At 34.4% G+C, this 12,803-nt stretch overlaps 1 protein-coding gene across 3 annotated transcripts in view; it reads right to left on the bottom strand.

The window, feature by feature from the left end:
• DYNC2H1 (dynein cytoplasmic 2 heavy chain 1) overlaps positions 1-12,803 on the bottom strand; it is a 144,033-nt gene that overhangs the window by 68,196 nt on the left and 63,034 nt on the right. For all 3 annotated transcript variants that reach the window (XM_038129614.1, XM_038129624.1, XM_038129603.1), the window contains exons 67-73: positions 12,285-12,404; positions 9,448-9,582; positions 8,547-8,690; positions 6,830-6,919; positions 4,827-4,892; positions 2,719-2,769; positions 1,151-1,228 (exon numbers count right to left, since the gene is read on the bottom strand). In XM_038129614.1, the coding sequence (XP_037985542.1) occupies positions 1,151-1,228; positions 2,719-2,769; positions 4,827-4,892; positions 6,830-6,919; positions 8,547-8,690; positions 9,448-9,582; positions 12,285-12,404 (684 nt within the window). The remainder of the gene's footprint in view (positions 1-1,150; positions 1,229-2,718; positions 2,770-4,826; positions 4,893-6,829; positions 6,920-8,546; positions 8,691-9,447; positions 9,583-12,284; positions 12,405-12,803) is intronic.

Raw genomic sequence — 12,803 nt, 5'->3', positions numbered from 1 at the left:
ACGAAACAAACAGGGTAGATTTAACTGTAAAGAAGAATAACCACTTGGGCATTTTAAAGTTTAATTTATTTCCAAATATCACTATGACCACCACTGTGCAAATCACAAAATTCAATTTTATCCTTGGAGTTAGAGAAGAGTACATTTTAAAATTAACCACTTGTTTACCTATTCTCTGGAAAGACTAAATCTATATTTGCACTATAATTTTAGTTTTAAACCTTAAGGTTCTTTGATTTTCAACTTTGGGCTTTACCTTTAAGTCCTCTCCTCTAATGGCAATCTGCTATCTGGTATCAGTAATGGCTTGCTATCAGTGCATGCTACTGATTCACTCAAATACTCAATTTCTGTTTCTTGTTTGTTTAAACCTCTAACTATTATGCCTGCCACACCATTATTGTGATTGTTCCTGATTTCTGGCTGAAGAGGAATTAAATACTCAGGGTTTAGCAAAACACGTCCTTGCCAAAGAGCAGTCAAGGGTTTTTTCCTTGCTGCTGAGCTACATGCAGGAGGAGAAAAGTCTAAGACAGAATTTCAGGACAAATATTTTCCTTTAGTTCCCTTCAGGATCAGAGGATTTCAACATTCATCTTTCAATGCAAGAAAGAGTTTTTGTTTTAGTTCAGTCTGAGCAATCACGAACTCTAATAAACCTGTAAAGATGTACAGAGAAATCTGATCAGGAGAATATTAATTTCTGAATTAACAGTTTATGGCTTTTATTACAGTATGAAGTGATTTGTGAAAGTTATAACACTAGGAAATTTACTACTAAATATTGTTTGCAATTTTTCTTCTATCATCCTATCTATAAAAATTGTAGAACTTGGATAGATTTGCAGTATTTTCTAATCTCAGTAAGATGACAGGTTCACTCACATGCATTGAAATGCATTACAGATGGGGTAGAAATGTTCATGAAAAAGGCTCAGAAAAATGAGATTAAAATAAAACCAAAAAACACCCTTGGTTTTTTTTTTAGGTGACTATATATTAAGCTATGGTTTCTGGAAGATAAAATAAACAGCTTAAAACAATGAATTTTGATCTGACAAATACATATCTGAGTATTCAAGTCCAAATTGCTATCTGCCAAAACCAAAGTTCTGTCAATTTAAATTCAAGAGACCACACGATGTATTACCTTCAAAGATGCTACTGCCCACACTCGGTCCTGTTCTATCCAAGAGGGAACCTGGTCACGAGCACTTCTTTGTGAATCCTTATGGAAGCAAGTTATATCACACATGTAAGCTACATAATCTTTTATGAAACACTATATTCAGTAATGAGGTTGTGAAACCCAGGTTTTTTAATAACATTCACAACAGCAATCTTTCTGTGGTCTTTTGCTAAGTTCATAAATGGCGTAACAAAAAAGCTACCAAAATATTTAAACATGAGACATACTGCTCATGTTAACACTTGCTCAGCTACTTGAGCCTGAAAATACTTTACCCATTTAGAGTATCCTTATGACACACTCAATTCTAAGTAATTTTTTACCAATAACAAGTGACACAAAATATTGGCTATCTGCATAGGCACTCTGAGAAACTAGCTTCAAAAAACAATTCCATTGCACATATTTGCAATCATGAAGACGGTTCTTCACACAAAGAGCAAAACACCATTTCTGAACATCTCTGCACTGGTAATTTGGCCACAGCTGTGTTTTTCTGCTGTTTAGATGTTTGGCATGGAGGAAGTTCTAAAGATGAACAACACTGCTTAAGCTCCAGTGGAATTTCTGTATTCACTGTATCATCTGTTATTAAAAGATCTTACAGTACACATTAACCAGTCTGAGGAGTCTCTGCATGGAAATGTATTTGGATCTCTCAAGGAGTGAACAACTTCAAGAGTAATCTTAAATGCTCAGCAGAGAAAAACAGAAGCTTTCTTCTGAAAGAGTATCTCAGCCATGAGTTACAAAGTCTGAGAAAGAACAAAACCAGGAAATTTGGAAGTGATTATGGGAATAAATTTGACATGGATCTGCAGTATACATTCCATTTGGGCTGAAGGGCACACAAGCACAATCTTTCCAAAACCTATGGATTGTGCCTTAGGTAGGGTAAAGGTAAGACTGGTATTAAATTCCATTATACAATCAGATCTCACATTCCTTGAAAATGGCCTCTAGCAAGAAATACTTGACAATCACTCAGTTCACAGGCATTTAATTGAATTGCAGTGACTCCAGACAGATGAAGGGGGACTTCTGCAGTCACACTAAAATGCAAAGCCTGTAGTTGAGCCATCTAATGGCTAGAGAAACTGGATATCAAGGATCATTTTAGCAACCAGCTGCCTGAGAAAATGTACTAAAAGTCAAACTCATACATGAGTCTGGGAGAAGGAGGGATTCAGAAATACTGATTTTAGTTACAGAAGAGGGTTGAAAACCTCCTCAAACATGCAATTTCAAATTGCCATCCTGGTCACAGAAAAAATTAAAAATTACAGAACAAAGGCAAAAATATATTCAAATTTAAAAACTACTTGCCATGTTCAAAAATTATTTATTAAATTTGTATCTTTATATTATTATGTGAAAAGTTACTTTTTTCTTTAATGTATGAATACAGCTAATTAAACAACATAGTAAGAATAAAACTTTAACTTTTCAGGATTAAAGTAAGTGCTCCTCATTTCAAAACATGAATGAAAATAAAATGTAAACATGTATGAAAAAAAAATGTAGCTTACTGATTTTCTGATGGTATCTCCAATGATCACACCTGTAAAAGTCTCCCATTCCTGGGTGGAATAAATGAACAACTCAGATAAGTCACAAGACACCTTCAAAAACTAAGATTAATATGTAGTAGCATGCAGGCAGAGCAGGAAGATAAACAAATTAAATGCTAAATTCTGAAAGAGTTCCAAGACATTTTTTAAGTGCTAGGTGATGCTATCAGAATGTAATTCCTTTTGCAGAATCCAAGCTAAGTGGCTGCAGTGCTTTATACGAAAAAAAAAGCACAGGGGAAGTTCTATACTTTCTCAGTACCCACAGTTCCTACCCAGACTGCGATCTACACGCTATCAGGAAGCAGCAAATGTAGCTGGCAAGGGCACACATCCTGCCTGGTGGGGCATCAGCAGCCCACACTGAACAGGTAACTATAAAAAGCATGATTGAATTTATGTATGATTAAAACTTTTAGACTGCGTATATGTAGCCAGGAAGACAATTTTAAATCATTTAGACAAGTATTTAAAACCACTAGAAATTACATAATGCTGTATTTGGAGGTGGCAAGAAACAGACCAAAAATTCTTCATAAGTACTGAAATTCTGCATAAATAATATCTATATTCTATGATGAAGATTTTTTTATTAAAGAGAATAGCAACATCAGAAATTTAAAAGTCAATTGACTAAGAGTAACACTGATGATACAAACCCCAGCATAATATTTTGCACCCATCAGTCTCACTGAGTCTTGAAACAGCCCCCTCTTTCAGTTACAAACTGTTGCTCATCTCCCAGTTACAAAGAAAATGCTTGTGCACACAAAAATGCATGGAGTATTTTTTGGTTTGTGCAATATTGTTATGAAGAAAAGCAGAACTAAAATATATAGGGAATATAAAACTACCTCAGAAAAATCTATACATATTAATTCAGAAAGAGAATGTCCCTACTGAGAACCAAGGCATTCTACAGTATATTGTTGAAGTTGTACTATACATTTCATATCACTGTGCAAAAAAATATTTAAGTGAAGGAGGTTCAATTCTTTTGGGACAGGGACTTAGAATACTAAATTCTCCAGCAGCATATTAAGCAACTCCCAGCCTCATAACATTAAAAGATGAAGAAATAATTTTAAGAGAATAACCACTTCAGCTTCATTTTCTTCACTAAATATTTTGCACAAGCACTTTTCTCTTAACAATTTAACAAAAATAACTTTTACCTTTCAGTGAAGTAAAAAAATTATTGACATTATTTGCCGGTTTTCTCTCTTGAGTATTCAGATACTGTAGAAATGAGCATTATATATAACCTAGATTGAGCTGTCTAAGAGCTCTAATAGCTGATGGGAATGCATGCTAAACAATAGAAACCAACACTTAGTGCTGTACTTTACAAACACTTAAGAAGCCAGGATGTAATTAGTCAGAAAACTGTTTGCAGGTTGCTGCCTTCATGACTTTAGAAATTCAAGAAAAATAAAGCAAGGTATTTTCAGAAGCTCAAATACAATAATAAATAACAAATAGCAAACTTTGGATAATAAAGAGCAGCCAGGATATACTTCTGCTAACAAGATGAGTGATTTTTACGAGGCCACATCATTGCTGAAAGACTGAGATTTCACTCTGTCAAACCATATGTCTACAATGAAACAACTCCTTCATTGGAGGGCTCCAAACAACTTTTTTTGAACCTTGTACTTTAAGCTCACATATTTCATATAATCAAGTTTCATTACTTCCTTCAAATGTATTATCTGATTTTTACCTCTATAATGGACTCTCCTCTATTGAACTGACATCTATTATCATTTGATTTCTCTTCTGCTCTCCAGCTTCTAGTTCATAGTTTTGTCGCTCCATTTTAGATAGGTATACTTTAGATAATTAAATGTGTCTTGACTCAGGATAATCAGCCACGTTTAAGCAATTGTATTAAGTCAATTATGCATACTTTTACACTGCAGGCAGACTTTATAAGATGATCTGACTAAACTACAGACAACTACTACTAAGTGCTACACTTATTGACAAAAACGTTTTATCTACTTATTTAGTCTTCATATTAAGTTTGAGTAAAATACTTGGGGATTTTCTTCTTTAGCACTTACATTCTCTTGAAAAAGCTCAGGGTGCATTCCTCGTACAAAATGTAGAGCAAACATTAGCTGATCAGCCTGAAATAAAAGCAGTAAAAATGTATTTATATACTCAGGAAAAGTTCTATTTTTGGTTCTTTTTTATAAGTAACATTTTTTTTAATAAAACACCTCCAATAGTAATGACTTAGAGACATATATTCTAATACAAAATTGCTACATCCCTTTGTGAGTTAGAGACAAAAACTAACTCAAAGTGGGTTGTGGAGTGGAGGGTAAAGAGGCCCCTACTAGGAATTAGAATCAAGTTTTGCAAGTCACTGAAGTTCTCATTTTATTGATAAATATGAACATCATACAACACTGAGAATAAACCACACCATTTGACTTTTTCATCTTCTCAGACAAGGTCTGCAAGCAAATCCATATCACAACTGCATATTAGGATGCTCCCTGGATGATCTAATATCCAAAATTTGAACAAGAATTGTTTGCAAGAACACTAAGTGGCCCAGACCGAACCTGTTTTGACAAATTAAAGAGGAAAGATAGGCCAGTTCAAGTGCTCAGGTAAATTTCTTGGCACCACTTCATTTAGCAACATTCATGAAGCCTATGTACACATAAATAATGATGACAGAGAGACAAAATCATTCTTCTTGATTCCAACATGCTTCAAAGGGTATGAAGTCATATCAGCTATAGCATTTATGAAGACACTAGTAAAGCCTCAGTGTCACAGCAGTCTTTAAACATTTTCATGGATAAAAGGAAGAATCAGCAGTGAATTGTGGATGGTGTGAAGAGTTTATTTGTTCTCTCCATTATTAGAACACAATAGTAAACTGGATAAACCATTAGATTGAAACTGCACAGTTAACACATTTATAGTATTTTCTAAACTCCAGTCTGATCACACTTAAAAGTTTTCCTACTAGAAATCTCTTCTCTGCCTTGCATTTGAACTCTCTATTCTTTTCTTACATAAAAATAATTGCTGCCTTCCATATTCACAAAGTGTAATGACAGTGGAAGGCTTCACATACTTATAACTTCAAAGAGAAATATTAATTATAGTGAGACTATTTCATGAGAATCCACTTGGATTTTGATACACAAAACCCCTTAGGAAGAACTGCTACCCCTATATCCTCAATACAGCATTGCTATATTGGGGGACCGGGGTAGGAGGTGGTGTAAAATTTTCAAGATCTCTCTATTCTCACAGACCAAACTACAGACTTCCATGATTTTTACTGCTCAAACCATATATGCAGAGCTACTGTGCTTTCTTCAGCCTGGTACTGTGAGACAAACATCTCTTATTATGACAGTTTCATGCGAAAGTAAAAATTAAAACTGAAAATGAAAGGCATATCTTCCCTAGGTTTTCAGTAAGAAAGTAAGAAGTGAAAAGACACCTGACTGAAACAAAGAAGAAGTACACTAAGGAACATTTTTTAGAGGAAGAACAAGAAGCAGACAGAAACAAACAAAGTAGCAGGTAGCAGGTAGACCTTTGAGACAGGCCATGAAAATAAAAAGGCGAATATCACAATGTAGAACTTTTAGAAACAAAATCATCTAGGCTGGAAGAGAACTTTAAGATAACCAAGTCCTAACATCAACCTAACAAACCCATTTCTGTTTCCTTTTAAAAAAAACCAAACCAAAATACAATAAACTCCCAAAAAATCACACGAAACCTTATATTTAGAAATGCAAGAAATAAAAGCGAATGCAAAATGAATGCTCAGAAGACTGTGAAGCCCATGACTAACTCTGAAGCCAGAATGAGGCAGAGAGGTAGAGCTCTGTGGAGAAATGTGCGTCAGCAATATTAATTTGGTCATACACTGATTTTAAGTCTGCATTTAGCATGTTAATTACTGATAGTGTAATATTTTGCATCTATTACATAATACTGCTTACTTGAAATAGATCAAGTGTGAGCTGCTGAAAGAAAACTTTGAAACTCCGTGCACTGTATAAAAGCCAGAAAAATACAATCTTACCTTAAACAAACAACGACAAACGTATTCATACACTATATGTTTCAATGAGCCAATAAGCAATTTGATTCTTTCCTCAGTATGACCTGAATCCTAAAAAAGAAATTTCAGATTTCAAAAATTCCTGTGGAAGTAAAAACTTTCCACATATTTTGTAAATTTCAGCAAAATGACACAAATAATCTGGATTCTACGTGACACTGGTTCTAAAAACATTAAATTCATCTGCAGCTATAATGATTAAATGGGAAATTCATGCTGAAGTATTAAGAAATTAATATTTTGGCATTTAATATTTTGACTCTGAACATGATACAACTTTGTGTATAAGGATAAATACATTGAGAATGAGAGTACATTTCCTTCTCCTAACATTAATATCATTGAAATCTCATCATTGTCACTTGATAAAAAACTGCTTATTAATTGAGTTACTATATTTAATACTACTAAACAAGTATGTTGATCTTTAGTGTAGTTATTAAACTTCTGGTCAAATTTGGCCCAATTGAAATAAACATTGTAGAAAACAGTAAGTGTACACTGCTGTTCAAAGCTGATAGATTGAAAGACTAATTCTAACAGGGAAAATTTTGAAAGATAGGACAAAAGAAGAAAGGGACTGGAGGGTAGGGAGTGTGTTACAGGCAGTATGACTTCCTTTCTACTATGCTGGAATTTGAAGAGCTCAAGAATGGCAATTGTGCAATTGATTTTTCTAATACATTTTCCATGTCTAATAGATTTCTTGGCATGAAAAATTGGACAGAGGAGAAGGAAAAAAGAAAGCAAGCAACAAAGGCAAAACCAGAAGTTGAGCTTTAAATAGGTAACATTATAGGCAGGAAAAAATATATGAAAGAGTGTGAGAGTAAGAACAAGAAATTAAAACATCATATTGTGGAAAAGAAGAAATAGCAACTTTGAAGAGGGCCAGTTCACATAGTCAGAACTGTGTTCCTAGTAATGACTGGAGCTGAAGGAGAGTTGTAATCACAGATGCCAGAACAAAGGGGAGTCCAAAGGAAACACAATGAAAGGCTGGTGAATTACTTTCTAAGTAAAAACAAAGAGAAATATGAAGAATTTTGAAGATGCTTAATAAACAGAAAATGCACTATTACTCAGTGTGAGTATTTTGATCTAAGCAGTGAGGTGACAAGGGATAAATCCATTCTTTGCTTCAATAAAAATATACTGGCCTAAGAATACAGAAGACTAAAAATTAAATTTTAAACAGGACAGGCTGCAGGCATGCTTACAAACTATAAAAAAGTTGATAAATATATGACCTTCCTTTGGGTAAATGAACCATGTAGAAATAGAGGTATTTTCTTATTCTACCCCTTGTTGATAAAATTAGCTTTATTAGCATTTTAGATCATTAATTTATTTAAAGAAAGCCTTCAGTAAAGTTATACTCAGCCTTTGTTTTCCTAATTCACCATAGACAAAGAACAAGCCTGAAATCACAAAGAGTTACTTTGTTTTCAGATAGTAGAGAAATTCTGTGATTTATATACAACTAATTTACAAGTCCACGTGCCTGTATTCTGAATATTTAAAGCACAACAGGTCAGCATCACTACTTACTATACACTTAATCATCAGTTATTCTAAGTTCTCTTTAAAAAAATGTCCAGAGTGACTAATAAATTCTAAGGATCAAAGCAGATGGACTCCTCTGCAGCATTAGCAACTTCAGGAGAAGAGCAAATACCTGCTCGCTTTGCAGAGCCCTTTGGAAAAGCCGCAGGAACGCCGCCAAACTAAAGCGGTACATATTATTAATTTTGGACAAGTCAGAGATAATGAAGTACATCTTGCTAGCACTCTCAGCCAAAGGGAGATAGGCATCCCTCTCCTGTGGAGGAAAACAACACACACATAAAAGAGCCAGGTGCATTACTGCCACCTACTGATTATTGCATAAACATTTACTCAGCCCACCGAGAAAACATTCCTATGACTCCCACTGATTTAGAAAAGCGAATCCTTTCCAAGCCTTCAAATAGCGGGATCAGCACTCCAGACCTCAACACTGTATTGAGATTTTAAAATTGGAAGAAACAATTTTTATCAAAAAATCCTTTAAATTACGAAGAACACATTGGAAATTAATACCTAGGGCACTAAGGTCTTTTCCCACCACAGAACACATCCCAAAACTCAATGGGAAATTTTAAGCTAAAAAAATAGAACACAGAAGAAAACTCTGCAATCTGTCACAACAACAGGATGTCAGATGAATAGCATCAGCAATGATCTAAACTGTTCCAATAGCAAGGGGCATATTAAGCAAAAACACCCACATGAACTACAATGTTTGCAATAGTAGATGGCAACAAATAAAGTAAAAACCCATTGCTTGACAAAATTCCTTTAATTTAAACTGGCAGATTTTAAACTGTGTAAGTACTCAGCATATACAAATCAAAGCATATTAATTACTGAAAATACTGCGTGTACTTTCATATCCCAAATATCATTTACCCAAAAAGAACTAATATAATATGTTACTCATCCTATAACCCCATGGATGTATGTATCTTCTGTAGATAAAAGATGAATATTTTTAGCAGGAGAAAAACAGTACTTTAAAGATTAAAATATTCTTCTACCTTATCAAGGAAACTCTGAAGTCTGAAAGATTCAGCCAGTGATTCTTGGATGAGTGCACTGCTTGCTTTAGTTTGATTCAAAGATTCAATCAGATCCTTATTTTCTAGTATATTGCCTTGTGAAGTGGCAAGTGTCTGGAAAAAGAAAGTCATCTATGTTACATTAAAAAAAATCCTCTAAAGTAACCATTTTGGAAGCTATCTTTCTGATCTGTACGTATTTCTGAATCATTGAATGCATCTCAAGAGTTCTCGAAAACTGATGGTTACTCCAAAAACTGAGACAGTTTTTAAAGAAGTATGGAAAATACAGCTCAAGAACATATTCCAAAAATCCCGACTGCCATATTCTGAAACATAGGTTATCAGCAGGTTTTTGAGAATTATTTCTATGATTAATCGAGTCCTAGGCACTAACATTCCCATGGTAAATACAGATTAGAGTATTTCTTTCTTGTGTTTAACTTCTCATTTAACCTGAAGTTGGCCACTTGTAAAAACTTCCTGTACTCAGTCATTCATCAATTAATTTTCCTTCAAAAGCATTCCAGTTCTCATAGAACTCTCATCTCCAACTGAGATGAATATCCACATTACAACAATTTAAGTTTCATAATCAAAGATCACTTTAAAATCCTTGGGATTGCCCCACATTTTTCCTGAGTTCTCCTCATTAAATTAAGTGATTGAGCAATTAATCTCACTTCTAAGAAGTGGGAAAAGCTTGAATAGTTCACCTATATCTAAGGTTTGTTACTAACCGCCTGTAAATACATATCAAGATATTTATTTTGAAAACTGGCTGCTTGTCAGTCAAATCAGTTCTGAGCAACCACCTGTAGCACATTATTTTAGAATATTTGGAGGCACAGATTCACCAGTTAGAGTAGTAGAATGCACTTACTTCTCTATCTGAAACAAGTTTAGGACAAGATCACCTGCTTTTTCAGGCAGTCCAGTTCATCCATGAGGAATCATACTGTGAACTATGAGACAGCACCCATGTCTTTACTCTGAGGCTTTTAGAAAGAAGTCAGTACAGTACTTCAGCAAGAATGGAAATGTTGCTTTAAGATTAATTTAAATTTAGCTAGACCTCATCCAACACTGACTTCTTTGATAACAAAGTCCATCGGCCAGTTTCCAGAGCCTTAGGTTTCTTTCTTCAGGGTCAAAGAGTATCCTGATTTCAGGATAACTTGCTAACAAGAACTCCAAAATTGAAATAAACCTTGCTGTTGATTCTACTCAGACACTTTTGTTGTAGATGTCTTAGGCATCAACTTCTTCAAGTTTTGTACTTGATAATTCAGATCAGACAAATGAAAAAGATTTTTGAGTTCCAAGATCCCATAAAAAGTGCATTCTGAAATGAAATTTGCTTTGTTGTATCTCTGAACCTTCAGATTCTGATAGACAATAAAGCGTTAAAATGGTCAAATCGGGATATGGAATTTTATTAGAGAGCAAGTTTCCCTCTTCCTGTAAGACAAATCTGCCCCATCAGAGTTTTAAGAAAGGGCTGACCTTAGTATTTGAGAATTAATAGGGAGTTCAATAGGGACAGTAAATGTGAAAATTGAAATCACATAAAATAATTATGTACAAAATTCTAAAACTGAGCTGTTAATCATACAATTATGATTGGATGGGACCACCTAGTTCCAACTCCCCTACCATGGGCAGGGATGACCCTCACTACATAAGGTTACCCAAAGCTCCATCCAAACTGGCCTTGAACACTTCCAGGAATAAAGCATCTCCAAGTTATCTGGGGAACCTGTTCCAGAGGTTCCCAGAGGAACTGGTGCCTTACCACCCTCCCAGCAGAGAACTTCTTTGTAATATCTAAACTAAACCTACCTTCTTGCAGTTTAAAAGCCATTCCTCCCTTGTCCTGTCACTGCATGTCCTTGTAATAAGCCCCTCTCCAGCTTTCTTGTGGGCCAGTCTAATCTGCAAAACTATTATTTTATGCTAATCCATCACACTCAATATTGCAAAGTTCTCTGACTTAGCTACAGACCAAGGGATTTAGGGCACCAGGTCAATCTCCCTGCATCTCTGACCTTTCAGAAAGACAGGATTCGAGGACCCATTTTTACATGAAGTACAATTTATGTGAAATCCATGGCTAGAAATAAATAAAAAACAAAACAGTCCTTCCTTGGAAGCTACCTTTTTTAATAGAGGTGAACATCTGTTTCTGAGCATAAGTACTTTCAATAAAATAAAAAGATGAACTGAAAATTGAGAACATTAATTTTAAATGCAAGACAGGGAATGTTAACTGTAAAGAATATCGCAGCTCACTGCTAATAGGAAACAACTGTAGAGGTTTAAAATTTTACATGTCTCTCTCAGCAATCTTTCTATCTTGTAGGGGGATTTTTTTCATTTTTTCCACAACACATTATCATTTCTCAGCTTGAGAAAGAGTCATTTGATATGACTCACAGGCTTAAAAGTGTGGATTTTTAAAAACGCATAATTTCAAAATGAAACAGTATAATTTTTAATAAAGGTTTCTCTTCTTGGTGTGTTAAAATTACTGAAATTTCTAATCAACCTAAATCAGCCTAAATCTATCTCACCAAATTCATAAATTTAACTATAAAATTGCTTAATGTATTGAAATACTACAGTTTCATAACAGATGTGCCTTCTTATCTACTCTACTCTTCCAACAGGTCCAGGCAAATAATGCCTTTATTTTTTCCAATCAAAAATCCTGATGGCTCATTATTCCAAACTTCCAGCATCTTCATTCAAACACACAATAATGTGATTATCATCTTATTGGTCTAACAGATATTAAAGAGGTAAATTTGTTTTACCTCCAAAAGAGAGTCCTCAAGTTTAGCTAACTGTATCTTCTTCTCTTCTTCCTGTTGTAACAGCTTTGTCTTCTGCTCTTCCAAATCAGGCTTTTCATGCTGAATTGTTAAAGCCAAAAGCTAAAAACAAAGAGAGAAAACAAAAGGGAAGTTGGGTTTTTTCTTGCATTTCCACTTCAAGAGGGGTCAGTTTTCATAGATACATTGTATGATGCCAATTCCATACCTCCAGAGGAAGGAGGAAATCCATATGGTTATCTATGCTTCACATTTTGAGTTAAAGCTTACTTATCAACATCTTACCTACATCCCACTCTAAGTCCCTTTTTATTATAGAAAACTTGTTTCATACCAAATAAGGAGGGGATTTTATTCTTTTAATTGATCTCTCTTTTTTTTTGCTTTCTTCCATTTGTATGTTACATTTTGATTTGTAGACTTTATAAATAAAACCTCAACAGCTACTAGCATTTTAAAGGAAATAAAATACTCAGTATTTTGGTTTCACTACATTTTTTT

The sequence above is a fragment of the Motacilla alba genome, chromosome 1 (assembly GCF_015832195.1).
Source record: "Motacilla alba alba isolate MOTALB_02 chromosome 1, Motacilla_alba_V1.0_pri, whole genome shotgun sequence".
In the NCBI taxonomy this organism is placed as follows: Eukaryota; Metazoa; Chordata; class Aves; order Passeriformes; family Motacillidae; genus Motacilla; species Motacilla alba.
Note: the sequence above shows the minus strand (reverse complement) of the source record. Positions and strands in the feature narration are given on the sequence as shown.